This window comes from Rutilus rutilus, assembly GCF_951802725.1.
Source record: "Rutilus rutilus genome assembly, chromosome: 2".
Lineage (NCBI taxonomy): Eukaryota > Metazoa > Chordata > Actinopteri > Cypriniformes > Leuciscidae > Rutilus > Rutilus rutilus.
Window position 1 is genome coordinate 43043559 of NC_140210.1, and position 22984 is coordinate 43066542.

Here is a 22984-nt window from a genome sequence, read left to right on the forward strand (position 1 = left end):
AATGAATTCAATTGAGAGCAGAACATCCTATATTTAGAAAGAGAAAAGACAACAATGAAATGTTCCTCCCACAACTCCTCATCCAAACGTCCTAACAAGACATCAGAAACGCTGGACTGATTGAATTGTGTTCCCAGGATTCATGTACATGTGAACAGGGGAACACAAGCATGACCGTAAAAAGCTGTGCAGTGAAGCCCTACTACATTTGTCAAAATGGGCAGTGTACAATAGTGTTTATTATTACCTGTTTTTTTAATTTGTCATTTAAATACAAAAACCCTAGAGTTTGACCTCATATCCTGTTGCCCATATTCATTATGGAGTTTAAAGTGATTTTGCATGAAATCTTTGGGATTGCACCTTAATATAAAATGTTTAATGACGTTGCTACTGTGTAACGGTATGAATTTAAGCCATAGTGCGTGAATGTTAATTATGCCAGGAGTTCTGGGACTGTCCAATCATGCAGCTTAATTAATATTCATGATCCAAGAGTAGAATATTTCATGCTTCTAGAAGAAATTGAATCATTAACGTTGAATGTTGAATGCATTTGTAAATTAATTAACTTCTTAAATGTTGTTATATCAATATACTGTGACACTTGACACATGAAGGCTGTTGTGTGATTCTGCCTGTCAGGGAAACCTGAAATACTTGAACTGAACAAGGTTCATTAAAGAATGTGTTGAATGTTTCCTGTCGGCACGAAGGCTAATAAACAACCGAATATATCTCTGCAACTGAATAGATCATGTGATCCTTACAGTATTCTCAAATCTCTGCTCTCTTGTTTCGCAACCAAGGAAACCGTGGCTCATCCGAGCATATGAAAGCAGGAACAGAAAGTCATGTGTTCTGGAGGAGGGGGGGGTGTTATTGCACACATGAGCTCTAGCAAAAACGGGAAGCCAGATTTGTTTTGGTGGATCCCTATTTACGCATTCAAATTTGGGAAAAATCACAGAGTCACAGAGACTTTACGTCAAAAACGACTATGTTATCTCTTTATACACATTCCTGGTTTTATTGTGCATGGTTCATCAGTCTATGTTATTCCCAGTATTTGAGTAATTTGTATTTAGTTACTGTTAGGGCTGGGACATTGTTAAAAAAAATTCGATATTGATACCGATACTTTGGCTTCGATACCGGTTCCTGAACAATACCTTTTTTGAGACCAATTTTATGAAATAAACAAATTAGCAAATAAAAAAGATTACCTGAGAAAAAAACGTTGATTTTATTTTTTGATGGCGCTTTTCCACTACACAGTACCAGCTCGACTCGACTCGCCTTTGTTTGGTTTTCCACTGTGTAAAAGTTGTACCTGTACCTGCTTCCAGGTACTTTTTTTCGTATCACCTCCGGCGAGGTTCTGAGCGAGCTGAGGCAAGCTGAGGCGATACTAAAATGTGACGTGAAAACACGGCAGACTGCTGATTGGTCAGAGAGAATCGTCACTATTCACTGCGTCATCATTGCACGCGCCAGACGCGATTTCCTCCATTGGCCTGTGTGTGTGGGTAGCGGGTGGCGATATTTTTTTTCCCAGGATGGTAGGGGAAGACTCATGAATATTCATTAGGGTAGTCATCCCTGATTGGTCTTAACCCCAGTGACGGGTAGGTTTAGGGCGGGGTTAGGAGTAGGTCATCAGACCCCCAGTGGCGGGTAGGTTTAGGGGTGGGGTTAGGGGTAGGTCATCAGACCAATCAGGGATGACTTCCCTAATGAATATTCATGAGTCTTCCCCTACCATCATGGGAAAAAAAATATCGCTAGCGGGTGTGTGTCGCGTAGAAGTTTCCTGCGGCGTCGCAATGGCGACCAGGTACTATTGTGGAGATAATATCTGCAATGGAAAACGGAGCGAAAAGCGAGCCGAGTCGAGTCGAGTTGAGCTGGTACTGGTAATGGAAAAGCGCCAATATAGGCCACTGGGGGGCGGAATATACCTCACGCTCAAGCGCATATATAAAGCTTGCCTTAAAGCACTGGTAAAAGTAGCCTAATGATTATGAATGTGTCGGGGGAAAATAGCAAGGAGACATATTAATTGTTTATTAATAAACTAGTGTTTTCTGACTACGTTTTTTTTTTTTTTTTTTTTTGCAATAAATCAAGGTCGCTGTAAGGTATCTCTGCTTTTACTTAAAGGTGCTCTAAGTGATGCTGGGTGACGTCACTTCTTGTTGACGTTCGAAGTATTGTCAAACAAAATGGAGGCTAGCTCGACCCTCCCTCCTCTTCATCCCGTCCCCCCACCCCCCTCCCTTCCGTGGATTTAGAAAAAACAAACTGGATTTACAAAACAGAGTCCAGCAAAAACAGAGCCACCTGAATGTCGGATTGGAAGCCCTTCTGCCGGCGGACTTCTCGCCACCTTTCGAACGCTTTTCCAATGTAAATTCGGGACTTCGCGTTCCTTCTCCTTTTCCCTATTGTTTGTTATTTGTTCATCGGAACGTCGTCTCTTTGGTCGTGTGTCGGCCATATCAAAATTCAAGAGAATATACAATTGTAACGTTAGTCGTTGTCTTGGACATCTCTCCTCTAGCGCTCTAACCCCCCGACCCCCACCCCCAAATCATTCTTGTCGGTTATTGGCTGGAACCCTGTTTGTTATGTTTCGTGGTCCAGGCTGGGCCAGTTTGTTTTTCTTGCCGTTTGTGGAGCCTGGGCTGTCTACAGAGACCGCGTTTTTTTACAGCGTGTTCAGGGGACAGGCAGCTAGCGGATAGTGAGGAGATGTTTGCTGGATGTGACAAAAAATGTTTTGTCCTAAAAAACGCGTGACATCGCTTAGAGCACCTTTAAGTGTGGTTTTCTCTTTACACCTTCACATTTAACCTGTTATTCATGAAAATCCTGCCTTCTTTCCCACCTCTAAAATCCCATTTTTGACCCTGTCCAGTCCACATTGGATTGTGAAATGTTGTAGGTTTTGTATTTCCACCTTCTGAGCGAAGAGCGAGAATGCGAGCTGGAGATAAAGAGAGCGTGATGCTTGAGGCAGAAGCTCCTGCTCTGATCTGCAGGTTTTGCAGGTGTTTCTATGTGTGGTGTCTGATGCTCTGACACTGATATTAGCACCGTCTCGCCCTGCGGCAATGCTAATGCTCCTCAGGTGGAGTCGTCAAAGCAGTTAACAATGGTTGCAGGCTCGCCTAGGGGCCTTACAAGCAGCCGGTTTTCGTTCAAAATTTTGGGGCCAGTTTTTTTTTTTTCTAAAATAAATTAATAATTTATTCATTAAGGATGCATTAAATTGATCAAAAGTGACAGATTTAGTCACCTGTGCTCGTCACCTGTTTTAAAATACCTAAGCCATGAAAGAATAAATGCTTTTTATATTTTTCTAAAAACAAATTTCTTGAGTGCCTTGGTGTTTATTTTATTTTATGTGACAGGAAAGACATTTGTAATGTTACAAAAGATTTCTATTTAAAAAAAAAAATCTAATTCAGTCATGAAACTCTAGATGGCCCAGACTGATCTGTCCTTTACGTGCAATCTGCAAGCAATCACATCGTTACCGCAAGGCACAAGCTGATTGGCTTCTGCTGATCCTGCACAAAGAGTATAGAAGCCCAAGAGGCGAAACTCAATAGAAAGCCCCATAGCAACAGTTGCCCCCATGACTTGACGGCGCGGCCGCCATTATGGACTGAAAACTGAAGGAAAACGCCGAAAAATAAAGGGAGTCAATGGCACTGAAAAACTTAAAATAACAAAAACTTAACATAGCTTAATTTTTTCTGGCCATCATATCTAAATATGAAAACAATTTAAAATACATTAATGAGGATGACCGACGTTAAATGACAGAAAATATACGTATATGTGTTGGTTAGGAAAATAGTATTTTGGGACAAAATATTACTATAGAAGTACTATAAGACTACTATAGAAATACTATAGCGGCTCTAGGATATTATAGAGGTATTACAGAACATAACATACTTCTGTGATGTTCTGTATAGCCTCTCTATAATATTTTTAAGCTGCTATAGTAGTCTTATCGTACTTATGTAGTATGTCCCAAATTACTATAGTATTCCTATAAGATTACTATAATATTTTGTCCCAAAATACTATAAATATGAAAACAATAATAATAAAAAACATTTATTTTGTCCCAAAATACTATAAGATTCCTTAGTACTTTTTAGTAAGGGTATCCCCACCGAATCGGCTTCATTAGCCTACCACTTACGGTTTGCAAAGATACAATTATAAAATTACTGCAAAACTTTAATCTATCAATATTTATGTTCTATTATGCATTTTCCTTGTTATATGACTAACAGAAATTCGTGAAATAATATATGTTCGCTTGTCTATAGGCAGATACACAGTAATTAGATATAAGTAATAAGATATTTATTCAAATGTTGATTTTGAAATTAGTAAACATCACCATATATATGATTTTGAAAAAAACTTTTATAAATGAATATTTCTAAAGACAGTTAATATTTTACACAGTGAACGTTTCAATGGCAAGAAAAAAAAACTATGAATGTCCTATTACAGGCGGAAAGGTACAAAAAAGATGTGCAATCTAGCAGTGCACACATGAACTATTAACACATACTAAAATGGATTTTGCCATTGACTGGCGCTAACGATTCCAGCAGCTTTCAGTCCATAATGGCGGATTCGCCTCCGCAGCGCCATCTACAGACTGTTACCCATAACACAACAGAGTTTCGCCTCTTGGGCTTCTATACTCTTTGTCCTGCAGCCAATGAGATTTAAATAGTCTAGTTCAGTGTTCGCTGTAAGCTAGTCGTGCTGTGCGCTATCAGAGTTTCTCTGAAACCCCTCCACCTCCCCAGCTCCACCTGCCTAAATCTGCTACTGGATTCATGGATGCCTATTTGTGCAGCAGCAGTCATTGATATGCTGTTCTTTTGAACTTTCTGTTCATTAAAGAATACTGAAAAAAAATGCATCACAGTTTCTACATAAATATGAAGCAGCACAACTGTTCACATCAGCATATTACAATCATGTGACACTTGTATATTCAGTCAAAGGAACCATCAGTTTGACCAAACAGCCACCATAACCAAGCAGATTGAAGAGCTTTACTGCGAAATGCTAAAATGAATCGCTTCTTTGAAATATTCAGTTTGAACTAGGCCTAATTCATGGAAATAAGTCAAATTTGCCCATAATACCATTTTTGTTCCTAAAGCAGTTATAATATTCTGTATACAATAAGACCTCTTTCTTAACTCTCTCATGCTTGAGCAAATAATTCAGGAAATGTTCCGTTGAGTCTTCAGTTGATCCCTTAACTTAAATTAAAACTATTTGTAAAATGAGCTAAAACTAATGAATAAATTAAACTAAAATATATTTAAAGTCCCCCTGTAGTTAATAATTGTATTCCTTAACTCATCTTTGATCACCAAAATGTCATATTTAAACGTTATTTCCTTTGAATTTTTTTTATGCCTTAAAGTAGCTTGATTGAAACTCATTTTGCAGGTGTTGTTGATTTCTCCTGTTTTAGGCTACTGATATCCTAGCATCATCGTCATCTTGAGCGTGTGTTGTCTGTTTTCCCTCAGGTCTGCTGGTTGGCACCCTTGACGTGGTGTTGGACTCCAGTGCCCGCGTGGCCCCGTACAGGATCCTCTACCAGACCCCCGATTCCCTGGTTTACTGGACCATCGCCCACGGTAACACACCGCTTCCCGTTCTGGAATATTCCCTCACATCCCGCCTGCTCCCTGATGGCCTCTCGCTGCCGGAGCATTACCTCATGCCCTAGTGGAAATCAATCCACTTTTCTTTCAAACGCTGCTCATGTCGTTCGCTTACTGCCTCGGCTTTTTAAAGTTCAGTTTAGGTTCAAAACTTCAATGCAGGAATCAATGCTTCAGCAAAGCCACGGTTTGTTAGGAATTGGAATTTGTGCAGGGATGCAAGGAGTCTGCTGATGCAGGACAGCGAGCGCGGTTAATGTGCAATTAAGAGCACTTATGTTGAGAGCGCCTCTGGTTATGTTAGGCAGCAGCAATACGCACTGAAACTAAAGCGCCATGTCAGGAACCAATCGTTAGGCCTCGGCGGCATGCAATGGTACAAATGTGTCAACCAGTATAGATTCGTAGATCTATGTTTTTTGCAGGTCTACTTTGTTATTTTCATATCAAGAGACATGGAATTAGTTCTGTCACAATACCAACGTTTCAGCAAGCCGATTTTTCAGAATTTCTCAATACCAGTTTCACTACAAAAGTTTATTTATTGCATAACTACTGCAATTGCAACACATTTTTTATGTTATTTCTCTATTTTATTTTATTTAACCTTATTTTTAATTTAAGGTAATATATTTTTAAATTGCTTATAAATACAAATAAAGTTATTTAAAATATTAATTCTAAATAAATGATGTATTAAAACAGTCATTTTTCAGTCAGTTCAAGTAAATATTGGTTAAAAAAGCCAAATACGCATTAAATTATTAAATTAAACTAGTACAGGTTCTGCTATACAATTCTTGCCACAGTAGATATATTTGTGTAGGAGCGATTTATGTAAATTGCACTTGAAGAAACAGATAGTTTTGTCAAAATACCCAGATTTTGGTAGCCAGTAGCAATACCAAATACCACTACTAAAACAGTTATTGAGCAGTTAACGGTTTCACTATTTTATTTATCTCAGTATTTTTTTTTAAATATTACTTTTAAACATAAATAAAAATAAACTTATGTAAATTAATCATTTTAAATAAATAGCACATTGTCATGTAGCCTTCAATAATTTTTCAGTTGCTTAAAAAAAAAAAATCTGTATTCAGTATATATTCAAAAATAAAATGAAAAACAAAGAAATATATTAAAGAATGCTTGAAGTTTATTAGTATTTAATAATAAAGTTATCCTAGAGCAAAAATATGAAAATGGTCAGACATCGGAGAGCATGTTCGTAAGAGAAGGGTCAACATGGAGTGGAATACAAGATATTTCAATAACATTTGTATCGCCGTCACACAGTATTCATCATCATATTATCCGACCCCATCCGAGAGCATAATGTCTGAAGCCGAAAGAAAGCTCTGGCTTCCCAGAGGAGCGGAGAGTGCTCTGTTTCTGAGCTAATCTGGTTTAGGGGCAACTGCGAATGCTGGTTCATATTTCACGAGCTGTTACTCTGGTTGCTGCAAGCCATTTGGTAAATGTCTTAATTTAAGGCGGGAGAGCCGTTTGCCTGCTCTGAGAGGGTGCATGTGTTCTGTGAAAGGCTTTAGCATGACTTGGCATTTTCACTTTATTTCTATTAGATGCATATTCTAGAAATAATTCTAGGCTGCATTTACAGTACATTGGTATTTTGAGACTTTTGGTAAAATAAACAATTAAATAAATTAAGTATTACATACAAAGAGAGAGATTGATGGGTAGATAGATGGGTATAATAAATAAATAAATAAATAAATAAATAAATAAATAAATATATATATATATATATATATATATATATATATACACACATTAATATTTTATATATATACACACATTAATATTATATATATATATATATACATATTAATATTAATATAAAATATATAAAATGTAATATATTTATGTATATTAAATATTAATAATAATAATACATGTATTCTGTTATTTAGAATATATATTATATGTAATATTAATACATTTAAATATGTTATAAATGTAAGATGATAAAATTATTTATTTATAAGTAAACAACCAAACAAATGTAATATTATTATTACAATTTAATATTAAACTCAATAATTTAAATATTTAATATAACATTTAATATATTATTTATATTTATATATTATTTATATATAATATATATCATATTAATAAATATTATATTATATTAATGTAAAATGATCAAATCTTTTATTACATTTATTGATGTTTATGTTCTACAACTGTATTTGTTTTCTGAGTTCTGGTTAAATGTCAAATAACATGGGGTAGTGTGTTTTTAAAGTCATTGTGTATTTCCATCTTTACCTGTTTGCAGGGCACTAGTCACAGAGCAATCTTAATGAATCACTTCGCTTGCCAGTAATGTGTTTGATTCATTGCCTGAGGAGAGCTGTGCTAATTCAGAGCTAATTAAATGATGAATCCGGACCCATCTGTTCAGCACTGGAAGCGAATGAAGTCGCTGCGGATAAAGACTTCAAATGAGATTCAATATCCTAAACTGGTGGATTAGTATTATTTGACAACTAAGAGGTGCCAAAATGTTTTTGTCTCTCGCAGGGAGCTCTCGTAAGGAGATCACGGAGAACTGGGAATGGCTGGAGCAGAATCTGCTGCAGACACTCTCCATCTTCGAGAACGAGAATGACATCACCACGTTCGTCAAGGGCAAAATACAGGTCCGACAAACATTTGAAACTGTATTCAAGTACCCTGGTTTATATGTACCTGTAAAGGTCTTGCTTTTGTTATTGGGTTCTGCTAGATTAGATTTTCATGCTTGAATGCAAAGTTATTTTTCGTTCTTCGCTCAGGGGTAAAAAGAAGTTGGAAATACATTTGCAGTGATATACTGTTAACGAACATCCCAACATCACCCTCGCTGCTGAGAGCGACGTTTAGATGAATATGTAAATGCTGCGCGCTTTACTCTCAGTAACAAAATAAACACACAAAAAAATGACAGGGGTGAGAAGAGAAGAGTCCCCCTGTAGTCAATAATTTTATTCTTTAAAACTCATTCATCTTTGATCACCAAAATGACATATTTAAGAGTTTTTTCCTGTGAAAAAAATTCTTCATGCCTTAAAATAGCTTAAACTCTACACCCTTGCCTCATTTAGTATATATGTGGTTCTCTGAATATGCAAATGAGCCCCGCCTCCACTCACTCACTTACTCCAGCTCAGAGATCCACACGTTGACGATCACACGTTGATCTGATTGGTTACAAGGTAGTTTGTGACGTCAGAAACACCAGTGTGGAGAAAATACTCAGCAATGGTGTCGACTTACGAATTTACACATGGTTTGTCTTAAAGCATATTAAAATCACCACATAGACATGTGGGGACTTTAAGAAACCATCTGATCATAGAGACGTGGAAATGTTTGCACCAGCTCTGCAATTCGGCACTCCAGTCAAGTCACTTCACGTTTATTCATAAAGCACTTTATACACTAGATTATTTAAAAGCAAGCAGCTGTACAGTATTAAACATGAAAAAACATTATCAGTGTCTCTTTCAATTAGAATTACAACTTCAGTTTCTGCTATAAAGCAGCTCACCATGTTTTTACTCACGTCTGACCTCGACAGACCGAACAGAATGAATCAACTTTCACGTCAAAGAAGGCGGAGCCTCAGAGCCACGCCTACCTATTACGTAATCACCACGGACCAATGGTGGTACGAAGGTGTTTACCAGCCGTAGCAAACCTTTCTGTTCCGAACTCCCAAAATGAACTCCAAATTTTGTCTGAAATGTGACGTCACACCAGTTCGCGTGTCGGTGTTCACATGTGTCTGTCTGTGTGTTTGTGTCCAGGGAATTATAGCAGAATACAACAAGAGCCACGACATCAAAGAGGATGACGACACGGACAAGTTCAAGGAGGCCATCGCTAAGTTTCGTAAGCTCTTCGGCATGCCGGAGGAGGAGAAGCTGGTGAACTACTACTCCTGCAGTTACTGGAAGGGGAAGGTGCCACGGCAGGGCTGGCTGTACCTCAGCATCAACCACCTCTGCTTTTACTCATACCTGCTCGGGAAAGAGGGTGAGTACGGCATGAGGAGATCAAGAGACCTTATTCAATTCACTGGATAACTTTGATTCACTACAAGTTCGTGTTGTGTTCATTATATGCACTTACGTGCCTATTGCCAACAAAACACAGACATTTGTTGTTACTTACCACCTGCAATTCGGACTCATGATCGGGATATTTTATCATTCAGATTCAAACGATCTGAAATCCAGCAAATCCAGCGTCGATCTGGGCCTTGCTTATAAAACATTTGTCACCAAAATGCCAGGAACAAACAAACACACTTGCACAACTTCGTTGCTGCCCTGGAAAAACAAACTGCATCCACTGTTCCCCTAACGCTGGGTTCTTTGGGAAGCTGAACAAGGTTATCTTTCCTTCACAACCAAAAACACACTTCTTTGGTGACGTTTTTGATTTCGTGGTCTAAAAACAAAATGACAGCGTTGCCGTATCAGCGTTGAAATACTACGTCATACGTCCAACTCATTTTTTAAACTTTGGCCATGTTTAGCATGAGAATCCAACTCTTTAACAGTGTAAATAAGTCAGAACACATGAAAAGGCATTAGACATCCCAATGTTAAAACCAGCAAAATTATGCATCAGCCATTGTTAACCTAATCTGAAGTTTTATTAAAAGCCGACAATCAGTAATTAAGTCAGAATGCATGAAATAGCATTAGATATTGCCTTAAACTCTCTGAGGGATAGACTAACAGTGTGGTTTTTACTTTCAAAGCCACTATATTTTCTGCTAATATGCTCTGTCTCAACGAATCTTAACGTTTGCTCTTCTTGTTTGTTTCAGCTAAGCTGGTGATCCGTTGGGCTGACATCACTCAGCTGGAGAAGAACGCCACGCTCCTGCTGCCGGACATGGTGCGCGTCAGCACACGCCTCAGCGAGCACGTCTTCTCCGTCTTCCTGAACATCAACGAGACCTTTAAACTCATGGAGCAGCTTGCCAACATAGCCATGAGACAGCTCCTGGACAACAAGGGCTTCGAGCAGGACCGCTCTCTGCCCAAACTCAAGAAGAAGTCGCCCAAGAAAGTCTCGGCCCTCAAAAGGTCTGTGCCAGTGTCGCTCATGAAGCCAGTGAAGAGATAAAACAATATAAAACTGAGCCAAGTAAACTTGGTGACATTTATACTTTTTATGGAGAAATAGTGGTATTGACTGAACTGATAATTTTTTTTTTTTAATAAGCTGTTTTTGCACTGCTGTTAAATTTGTAATTATTCTTCGGAAAATGTGACTATAAAAAAAATTTTTTTTAAAAGAGTAAAACGATAAAATGTGCAACCATTGAAGAACTTTTAATATGTATATGTAGTAATTTAGTGAAAGTATTCGTTTCACTAGATTATAAAAATGACTAATTTTAAATCTTAATTCATGATTAGTCTTCTGAAATTTTGACTATAAAGTTTAAAAATAGGCTTTTTTTATTTAAAAGAGAAAAAAACGATGAATTGAGTACCCGATGAAGTACTTTTTAAATATGTAATAATTTAAAGTATTAATTTTACTAGATTATAAGGATAACTATTTTTTTATTTGTTGTGATTATTCTTCCGAAATTTTCTATAAAGTTTTTAAAAAAGCCTTTTTTTTTATTTGAAAGAGAAAAACCATTAAATGAGTACCTGAAGTACTTTTACTAAATTACTACATATTAAAAGTATTCATTTCACAAGATTAATAAGATAACTAATTTTAAATGTGTTAATTTGTTGTGATTATTCTTCCAAATTTTTGTCTATAAAGTTTAAAAATATATTTTTTTTATTTAAAAGAGAGAAAATTATTAAATGATTACCTGATGAAGTACTTTTAATATGTAGGAATTTAGTAAAAGTATTAATTTCACTAGATATACACTAAAAATATATACATTACTACTTGATTATGTAATACATAAAAAAACGGTGGTGAAATTTCTTGCAAAAAATTATTACAAACAAGAAAATGGCTAACCGCACACTGAATTCAGTCCGGACTAAAACTAGTCTAGACAAATTGTTTTTATTTCTGCATTTTGCAAAAAGTTCAGAGTGCTTGTGCATTAAAAGCTAGACAAGCAAAAAATAATTATAAGTATAGGTGATATATGCTTTTACTGTGTAGGAAAATTATTAAATAAAATGTATATTGTGATTAAATAAATTCTCGTAGTGATATACCGTAACATTTTTGTTTTGTCACAACTGCTTGTGGAACTTTTTAAGTTAATATTATGAACAATAAAAGGGTCAGATTTGTATTGCAATTTTCTTAAAGATGTCAGTGTAAATGCTAAATAGTGAAGGATTACATTTTGGAGTAAATGGCCATCTGGCAACTGTGTGAAATTGGAAGTAGCAAATCTGGTTTTCCTTCAGAGCGCTTCGAAAGCCGTCTGTGCAAACTAAGAGGATTATCTGAGAGCACTGTGACATGCGGAACGGCTCCGCTCCACCAATTTTGTTAGCGATATGGATTTAGAAGAAGTTTAGGAAACTTTATAGCAGCCTTTTTACAGTATTATATTTGTTTCTGCACCTTCAGAGATTTGGACGCCAGGGCTAAAAGCGAGCGATACCGGGCGCTTTTCCGCTTGCCGAAGGACGAGAAATTGGACGGCCACACAGACTGCACGCTATGGACCCCCTTCAACAAGATGCACATCCTCGGACAGATGTTTGTCTCCACTAACTACATCTGCTTCACCAGTAAAGAGGAGACCGCCTGCAGCCTGATTATCCCACTCAGAGAGGTCAGACACTGGATTGCTAAGCTAATGACATGATACTCTAATAAAAAGTTTTATTAAGGTTTTTTTTAATCAAAACTTTACATAATTGACCCCCGGTTTCACAGTCAAAGCTTGAGTCTAGTCCCAGACTGAAATGCATGTTTGAGTTGTTTTAACTGAAAGCAACTTGCACTGATATATCTTAAAATATGTAAGTGCCATTGTTTAGATGCACACCAGTAATGTTTTTTTGCTAAGGGACGTTTATAAAAGCTACTTAAATGTCCTAATTAAATGAGGCCTAATCCTGGCTTAATCTAAACCCTGTCTGTGAAACCAGGCCTGAGTGTTTAGAAGCATTTATCCCACATTATCCTCCATCTTTCACAAACCAGTCAGTTCCAAAAGGATGAAAACATTTTCAGTGTTTCTCTCAGAAAATAAAATGGGTTGTGAGTTGCATGTTGCATGATCCTGTCCTTCTCTCTCTCGTCACTAGGTGACCATCGTTGAGAAAGCCGATAGCTCCAACGTCCTTCCCAGCCCCTTGTCAATCAGCACCAAAAACAAAATGACCTTCCTCTTTGCCAACCTCAAAGACCGGGACTTCCTGGTGCAGAGGATCTCGGACTTCCTTCAGCAGACCTCCTCCAAAATCTACTTTGAGCGGGAAATCACAGGCAGCCTCAGCAGCTCAGACGACGAGGTGGGAACAACACTGATAGTTTGTATGTGTGTATGGGACCCCTGCTGGCAAAATGAGTCGCAATGAGCACATTTTCTGAGTTACACCTGTTTGAAGTCAATTAAGTCAATTTTAAGAGAAATCGAGTTAAAGTTTTCTGAAGGTTACAAAACAAAATCACCTAGCAACCATCCCTTTAAAATCCCTGGTAATAACACCAAATTTGGCACACACCAAGTCAAAACCAAATATCTATAGGATCTATATTGATTTTTTTTACATTTTATTTAACAGACAGCCTATATTCAGACCTACTGTACCGCATGAATGTAATATAATGTTACACATCAGATGATTTTCCCCAACAGTTAACCAAATGTTTAAGACATAACAGATAATGTTTGCGTGAATACTCGCAAAGACAGATATTTTGTGTATATCGGGATCGCGCGCTGTCGCGAGAGCCTTTGTGCGCACGCTTCGGATCTGTCAGTCAGAGCGAGTAAGATCGTTTTGTTAACATCAGCATGAGTTTGAAAATCACATTTCATTGGTTCAGACTCATGCCATCGAGAATTCGCTAGAAATATTGACAAACTTTGAATGCTGCGCTTTACAACGATACCAAACTTGTGCTAAGGGGAAGCGTGAGAAGTGAGCAGAGAAAAACTGGATTTTTCATGGACAAAGGAAAGGTACTCCTCTCAGAAAACACACAAATAAAGACACTTTTAGATGTTTAATTGCTATTTGGAGCATTGGGATCGCTAGGCGAGGACTTAATGAACACATTTTTGTTAGAACCTCAAAATAAAAAATACTAATAAAAAAAATCAATTGTTTTGCCTGTAGCTCGAAATCAGCCTGTGCACATTCCGACTCCTTTTGCCAGCACGGGTCACACATATATACTTCTATATCTAGAGATGTTGTGTCTAATGCTGTCCTCTGTGTGCAGGTGTACTCGCAGCAGGGCAGTGTCCTGTCATGTAGTCCTCAGTGCAGCGCTCTCGGCTCTGAGGGAGAGAGTGAGAGGCAGTTCAATCTCAATGATAGCAGGGTTCCCACCGCAACACAAGCCCTGATGACCATGTACCGCCGGCGCTCCCCGGAGGAGTTCAACCCCAAACTGGTACGACACCCTCAGTAACGCTTTTTTTTTTTTTTTTTTAATTTTGTCACTTTTTACTGATAGGACTCATGAAGAAGCTCAGGAATCTATAGCAGGGGCAAGCGTAGTTTCGGAAACACTAGGAAACGCTTCCTAAAATTCTGCAGGACTTGTGTGTCTCGTTCTTTAATGGTCCGCTGGAAATAAAGCCGTCGTGATGCCAAACCCCCTCATGGAAAAAGAAAGCCTTTGTGTTTACAACTCAGGCCCTGTTTAATACTTAGGTTTATAATTATACATTAATAATTAACATTAATTGTTCGAGTAAACTATTCTTATTTGAAGTTACGTAGTTCTTGAGCTTAATTACGGGTTGTTTGGCTCTTTAGCATATAATGTGCGGTTACAGGTGTGCGTTTATCGGCATTCGAATGCACATCATCCAGTCAGAATTCAAAACCTGAAGTAAGATACATGTTATTGTGTTTGTTGCGGTTAAAGCAGATGCTTTAGTAAGAAACACACAGGAAGTGCAACTCATGTTCTGTTTGCTGACCTGCAACAAATGACCTGAAAAACCTGCTGATTCTACTCATTTACTTTCAACCTAGTTATGCTGTGTTCATTTAGTCACAATATCAGTGCGCTAGAGCAAAAATTTATGTTTTGCATTCAGAGGAGTATTTTAGTGATTCTGCTCGCAAGATTGTCTAATCTAAAGCTTTCATATACATTAACTGCACCACATTTCAAATTTCAGAATTGAAAGCTAATGTTGTTCACGGCTCACTGGCTTCGCTTATTCGTTCAAGTCAGAGTCTCCGTCATCAGCACTTCTGAAGTTGAAGTCTGTGCAGCAGTGATGAGATGCTCTCTATTTAATCGCTTGTTTTCAGGCTAAAGAGTTTCTGAAGGAGCAGGCCTGGAAGAATCACTTCACCGAATACGGCCAGGGAGTGTGCATGTACCGCACGGAGAAGACCAAAGACCTCGTTCTGCAGGGCATCCCGGAGAACATGAGAGGAGAGCTGTGGCTCCTGTTTTCTGGTGAGTCAAACGGCCAGCAGACGTCTCGCGTCCCACACGGACAACGGGGAGAAAAACAGAGCTAAATGCAACTAACCAGGGGTGCGTTTCCCAAAGCCAACATGGTCGCAAGTTCTGTCGTTACCAATAGAGTTCAATGGAATTTTAGTTCGTAACGATGCTTTTGGGAAACGCGCCCCAGATAAGCACAGTTAGGGCACCAAAATAAATACTTTTTACATTTACATAAATGCATTTAGCAGACGCTTTTATCCACAGTGACTTTACAAAAGACGAACAAAAGCAATTCGTCAAAGAACAAACAATATTTGTAATTTACTTCTGTCTGCTCATATCATTTGTTGTTGACATCAAAGAGTCTGTCAAAACAATTTCTACTAATTTATCTGTCATTTGGTGGAAGCTAGTTAAATTAGAGTGATGCCAGCATGGACAAGCTGCGTGTCATGACTACACTCAGAGGGTTGTCATGACAGAAATAGTTTTTAATTTCGAAATAATGAAAATCAAATAATAATGAAATTTAAGTTCGATATATATATATTTTTTTTAACTGTATAGCAAATCTCAGCTGCCTGATTTATTTATTTGGTCGCAAAATGTAACTATATTATTGGGCAGCTCTTTATAAAGTTTGACACATAAGCATGTCCAACTTTATTGACGATTTATACTAAATAGCAAATCACAACTGCTTGATTACGTATCGGAAAATGTAAACTACATTATCACACAGCTCTAATCTGCTAAATGTGACCATAAGGCATACAATTATTAAAAACATTAAACATTGCTTTAAAACAACTGACTTTGAAATGTAACATTTTAACAAACATTTTTGTATTATGCAATAAACAATAATCAGGACACCACTTCATGACCCATTTGAAATCTGGGTCGTGAAGCAAAACCAACCACTGCACTAGACATTTGTGTTCAGTGGAATATTCAATAACAACCTGGACATGTTTAAAGGTGTTTACTCTCTTTTACGTGCACACACACACACACACACCTGTTTTCTTGTGGTTATCTCGTGGTGCAGTGCATGTACCTGTTTATATTTAACCCTGCTTCCTGTTTGTATATTTGAGTACCCTATTCTGAAGAGTAGAGTTTTATAGGCCAGTGCACACACTGAAACACACGACCGCACAAGCAAATAATCTAGCTGCCTTGTGTTTCACAGGTTTGTGTAATAGCAAGGGGAAACAACAAGTTCTTTAAATCAAGTAGCTCAGCCACTGTTAAATTACCCTTTTGAACCCTCTTGTAGTTCACCACACAAGCTGCTCACTACTTTGAAGCTTCAATACATTTATAAGTTGAAACCAAATGTACAGTAATATCATTGTTTTAGTAATAGTTTTGGTGATGATTGACACATTTTGTAGGTAACACTAAAAAAAAGCTGTTCAAAATGGTGGATACAATTGATAATCGTAATTTTAGCCTAATGCACTATAGTTATAACAAACATTGGCGTAATTTATACATTTTGAACTGTAGTTAACCAAACGGCTCATGTGGAAATGCAGAAGCAAGCTTTATGTCAGAACATCAGAGCATTGCAAAGATGCAGCATCACTTCCTGTATAACAGTGACCACTATTAAATTCATTGATGCATTTCATGCAAACTATGTAGTACATCAAGAACTTTTAATCACTTTTGACTAGCATGGTCAAACAATAAAAATAGCAGAAAATATATTTTAATATGTGATCAAATATATAAATAAACTACATGTTAAAATATATATTTTATGAAACAAGTTTAAATAAAAATATTATGATATTTTAAAATAAGAATGAATAAAATATTTAAAAATGTTGTATCACTACTACATTCAGCAATGTCTTTAATGCATCTTTAAAAAAAATAAAAATCTGTCAAATATCAAATTGTAATATTGGAGTTTAACTGCTTATTGTACCTGTAAATTATTGCATGCATAAAACATGCATATAAAAGTAGACTTGAATTGAATTAAAGTAGAATTGAATTGAATTAAATTAAAGTAGAGTTGAATTAAATTAGCTAAATCATTTGTGTAATTTTGAGTGTGTGTATATTTGCGTGCAGGGGCGATTAATGAGATGGCCACTCATCCTGGTTATTACGAGGATCTGGTGGAGAAGTCGATGGGGAAATATAATCTGGCCACAGAGGAGATCGAGCGAGACCTTCACCGGTCTCTCCCGGAGCATCCGGCCTTCCAGAACGAGATGGGCATCGCAGCCTTGCGTCGAGTCCTCACTGCGTACGCCTTTCGCAACCCCAACATCGGCTACTGCCAGGTATGATGCACATCTCCACAGCTTCCACAACACACACACACTTACAGCACGGTCATAACGCCAGCTCGTCTTCCTCCACAGGCCATGAACATCGTGACCTCGGTCCTGCTGCTGTACGCTAAAGAAGAAGAGGCCTTCTGGCTCCTGGTGGCCTTGTGTGAGCGGATGCTTCCCGATTACTACAACACCAGAGTCGTAGGTGAGCTCCAGGATCATCCAGCTTCTCAGCCACTAGGGCTGCACGATTAATCTGCGATTAAACAAACGCTGCGATTATTTTATGCACAGCTTGTCAGTGCAGCGGCTGATCGGTAGTAAATGCTACTCCATCTGAACACCACAGGGCGCCTCACACACACATGCCAAATATGCCCCGCAGAGTACGATAACACACATCATCCCAGGAAATCTCTATTGCTGTAGCTGAATAAACAGAAGATTGAAACGCTTTGATTAAACATGACTAATAAACACACGACTGCCTTATTCTGTGTAAGAAGCCACATCATCTCACAGAAGGATGAGCTCAACTGTCGTTATGAAGTGAGTTTGGAGTAAAGCATGTTATTAAATATTGTCTTTTGTTGGACAGGAGGTTCATAAATGCTTCTCATGTTTGGAAAGAAGTGTTGCTTTTTCAAATGCACGTTATAAGTGACTCAAACTCACAGTGCTTTCAGAGTGAGCAGCGTTTACAGAGCCGTGCATCAATGACAAGCTGCGCATTAAAAATAATCACAGCCTTTGCGATTTCACAATCGCAATAAGCCAAATTGTTAGTTGTGCAGCCCTATCAGCCACCAAACGGCTCGGATACAAGAAGATCTGACAGTACTGAATGTGTGTGTGTATCTCAGGTGCTTTGGTGGACCAGGGTGTGTTCGAGGAGCTGGCCCACGTCTACGTTCCTCAGCTGTACGACTGCATGCAGGCTCTGGGCGTCATCTCCACCATCTCCCTCTCCTGGTTCCTCACAATCTTCCTGTCCGTCATGCCCTTCGAGAGCGCCGTGGTGGTGGTCGACTGCTTCTTCTACGAGGGCATCAAGGTTATCTTCCAGCTCGCTCTGTCTGTGCTCGACGCCAACATCCATCAGCTGCTGGACTGTAAAGATGACGGGGAAGCCATGACCATCCTGGGCAGGTAGGACGGCCGCGTACTACTGAGTATGTGTAGTATACAGCATAATGAGTACGTTTAGTGTGCTACCTAGTACTGTAGCACTAGCTAAAGCACTGTACTGCAAAGTGATTATATGCTGCATACTACATAGAGTATACACTATACTGCAAATTTAGTGTGTGTAGCTGTTGTGTTCACTGAATAATGTTGATTGGCAAATGCCCACTAGAGGAGAAGTTGATGTATTGTGTGGGGAACTGGTATGCATGTTAGAGGAGAAGAGAAAGTTGTTTTTTGGTACATGCAATGCTAGTAAAGAGACATGTGATTTACCTGAATGTGATCTCTTGATTTATGTGACTATACAACAGTAGTGTGCTATGCAGTGAGTAAAATATAGTCTATAAGCAAAGTTTTTGTATACTGCAATATTATTAAATGCTGCATATACACTATTTAGAAAATGTTGTATATGCAGCATACTATATAGTTAGTATAAATATTGTCTATAAGCAAAGTTTATGTTTGTATACTGCAAATATATGATATGCTGCATACTACATAGTACGCGATTTGCATAGTACAAGAAATTTGCAGTATAGTGTATATTCTATGTAATGAGTGTGTGAAAATGTAGTTTATTAGCACATTATTAGTGTATGTTGTGTGCTGCAAAGTGATCATATGCTGCATACCAGAGTATGCAGTATATTGCAGATTTAGTGTATGCAGCATACTATGTAGTTAGTATACATAGACTGTAAGCAAAGTTTGTTTATGCAAAGTCGTTATACTATATGCTGCAAATTACAGAGTACATAGTTCGTATTTTACTACAATAGTAGTGAGTACATATTGCTTGTAAACTAAGTTTATGTTGTGCTGCAAATGATTATACAGTATGCTGCATATTACACTGATTGTACACTATACTGCACATTTGGTGTATGTAGTGTACTACGTAGTGAGTCTATAAACAAATGTATTGTATTATGTTCATACAAAGTGATTATGTGCTGCATAGAGTACACAGTACATACTGAAAGATCTGTTAAATGGTGTACTGTGTACTCAGTATACATAGTCTATAAGCAATGAGTAAACATAGTCTATAAGCAAATTCAGCGTTTGTGTGCAGCAGAATGAGTAGTGTATGTTGTATGCTGCATAATGAGTGTATGTAGTGGTGCAAAGTGATTATCTACTGCATAGTGAGTGTACAGTATACTACAAGTTGACTAAATGTAGCACGCTATGCCACAAACATATTGTACTACATTTATATAGTATGCTGACACAAACGAGTGTGTGTGTTGTAGGTATCTGGACAGCGTGACCAATAAGGACAGCACCCTTCCTCCGATCCCTCATCTTCACTCGCTCCTGACGGATAACGGCGAGCCTCATCCTGAGGTGGACATCTTCAAACTTGTGCGCTGCTCGTATGAGGTTCGTTCACCTGAAGTTTCTCCTTGTTCTATCTTAAATGTTTACTAATAGCATGGTGATGCATATATTACAGGGCTCACCGGCTTAAAGTGTGTTCATGTGTTCTGTCTGTGTCATATTGCGCGTTTGCTCATTTTCACAGAAGTTCGGCTCCATTCGTGCGGATGTGATCGAGCAGATGCGTTTCAAACAGAGACTGAGAGTGATCCAGGCCATTGAAGACACCACCAAACGCAATGTGGTAATCTGACACTCTCCATACTGACTCAAATCAGTGGATCTGTGACTCTTTTAGTTTTAATGAAGCACTGCACACACGTTCATGTTTGCCTAATCCGCTGGTTTTCCAGGTGCGGACCATCGTGACGGAGACGCCCTTCAGCATCGATGAGTTGGAGGAGCTCTACACACTCTTTAAGGTCAGTCACATGACGAGGTCATGAGCCGACCCCAGCAACATGAGTGTGTCAAGTCAAGTCACCGTTATTTATATAGCGCTCTATACAACACAGATTGTTTCAAAGCAGCTTTACAGGGATAACAGGAGAATGATTCAGTGATGCAAACACTTCATTTAAGCTGTACGGCAGCTCTATAAGAAAAGTGTCATTGTTCAGCTGGTCAGTTCAGTGTTGATTCACTGTAAAGATCATCAGTTATTAAATTAGTTCAACTATAAGCGGTTCTGTAGAAAACTCAGTTCAGTTCTCATCCAATAGTGTCAGTGCAGTCAAATCAGTAAAGGTCCTTGCACACTGAGTCCGAAATTTTCTCACGTTAAAAAAATTAATACGACCTCACGTTGTGTCAATCAGGTATGCACACTGCCTCCGAAATTTTACGTTTTTAGAGGTGTTTTGACAATTCAGAGCCACCGTACAACCGTACACCTGAACTGTTCAGGATCAATTGGCTCACGGAAATTGCTGGTCTTATTTTTAATATGTGACTCCAGTATTGCTGGCAAAGCATCAAACTGAGCCATTGACATCCTGAAGTAAACTTTGAATCGCTCGGGATAATCCCGCAGCTCCTTCCTTGATAAGGAGGTGAAACTCTCCTTCCTCTCTACGCAATCTCAGGATTGGATGGACTCAATTATTTATTTTTTCTCTTTTTAATAAGTGAGAGGACCACAAAATCATCCTCACTGCTTGAAAGACTCCATTTTGCATTGTTTTGCTCATTTTTTGTGCAACGTATAAATGAATACGCATCGGACTCAGTGTGCAAGGTTTCTGTGCGTGACGAATTTTTAGGATGACGAATACGGAAAAAAAAAAACGCATTTGAAAATTTCGGACTCAGTTTGCAAGGACCTTTATGTTGTTGAATATTAAGTGTCCCAAACTAAGCAAGGCAGAGGCGAGAGTGCCAAGGAACCCAAACTCCATCAGGTGAGAGAATGGAGGAAAAAAACCTTGGGAGAAACCAGGCTCAGTCGGGGAGCCAGTTCTCCTCTGGCCAACGAACGAACACGGTGGGATTATGATTCAGGCAGTTACAATTCAGATCAGGATCGGTAGCATTCCAATATTCATCCGGTTCCTTTTGCTTGAAGATGGGGTTCATCGCGCCGGTATGGAGCCCAAGCTGGTCATAGTGTCTGTGTGGAGGACTTGTCTGGTTCTTGTGGTCTGAGTTGTGGTCGTGTCTAGGTGCAGGTTCACCATCGGATCTGGATACGGACCGGATCCGGCTGACTACGGTAACCTCGGGATAAACTGAGACTAATATTAGCGTGGATGCCACTCTTCTTATGATGTCACAAGGGTGTTGTTGACCTAATTTATGCAGCCTAATAATGATCTAATAAACAGATGTGAATTATAGAAATGTGATAGTGTTCTGTGTATGCCAGGTTGAAGAGATTTAAACTGACAGAGTGTGTCTGCTTCCCGAACAAGGCTGAGAAGACTTGTCTTAGTGATTTAAGTTAATGACTCCTCCTTATATGGGCTAATGGATGGAGTGAGTGTGTGAATATATTGCAGATGGATGACTTTTTTTATTAGAGAGTCGTGTATCTTCCCCTTTAGTTGTTCTTCAAGACATTCATTAGCTCGCAATGGCATAGTAGCCGCTCTGAGAGTTTTCCTGATCTGGATCAAAGCCATTTATGTCCCAAATGCCTTGTTCATTTAAAGGAGTAATTGTGGTTATTAATCAGAGGATGCTTTGCATATGGAAATAATGAAAAGTCACATAAAACATCATTTTTCAACAAATTATGCAACCTAGCTGGAGTTTAAATTAAAAAATATATATTATTATTATTAGTAGTATTATTTACTTTATAATAATGATTATTAAATCAATGTTAATTAATTAATAATTATATATATAATTAAAATGTTTTATTAAACATGCTATATTTGTATTATTATTTAATCGTTCTTGCCAAATCATTTAAAATGATTATGATCATCATCATTATGTACTTTATAATAATAATAATTAATAAATCAATATTAATTATTTATTCATTTAATATAAAAGTTGACAAAAATCTTATGTATGCTATTTTTTTGTCTTTTTATTGAAATATTTAATGCTTCTTGCTCAAAAAAAAAAAAAGAAGCTTTTTATTACATTTATTTTCCTTTTTTGTTTTATTGTGCTTATTTGGTTAAATGTAATGGTGCTTGCTAAATCATTTTAAATTACCATTAATATTATTAATATAAATTCTATTTTATTTTAAATTTATTTTTTATTGTTGTATTGAGATTATGTTGGGCATATTTAGTGGTGCTTGATAAA

General features: G+C 37.9%; 1 protein-coding gene across 1 annotated transcript in view; it reads left to right on the forward strand.

Moving 5' to 3' along the window:
- tbc1d9 (TBC1 domain family, member 9 (with GRAM domain)) overlaps window positions 1-22984 on the forward strand; it is a 33079-nt gene that overhangs the window by 4124 nt on the left and 5971 nt on the right. The window contains exons 2-15 of the mRNA XM_084400240.1: window positions 5589-5699; window positions 8280-8398; window positions 9548-9776; window positions 10579-10840; window positions 12321-12528; window positions 13007-13213; window positions 14151-14324; window positions 15200-15350; window positions 17436-17650; window positions 17732-17849; window positions 18508-18793; window positions 20092-20221; window positions 20364-20462; window positions 20572-20640. Coding sequence (XP_084256366.1) covers window positions 5589-5699; window positions 8280-8398; window positions 9548-9776; window positions 10579-10840; window positions 12321-12528; window positions 13007-13213; window positions 14151-14324; window positions 15200-15350; window positions 17436-17650; window positions 17732-17849; window positions 18508-18793; window positions 20092-20221; window positions 20364-20462; window positions 20572-20640 — 2378 coding nt within the window. The remainder of the gene's footprint in view (window positions 1-5588; window positions 5700-8279; window positions 8399-9547; window positions 9777-10578; window positions 10841-12320; window positions 12529-13006; window positions 13214-14150; window positions 14325-15199; window positions 15351-17435; window positions 17651-17731; window positions 17850-18507; window positions 18794-20091; window positions 20222-20363; window positions 20463-20571; window positions 20641-22984) is intronic.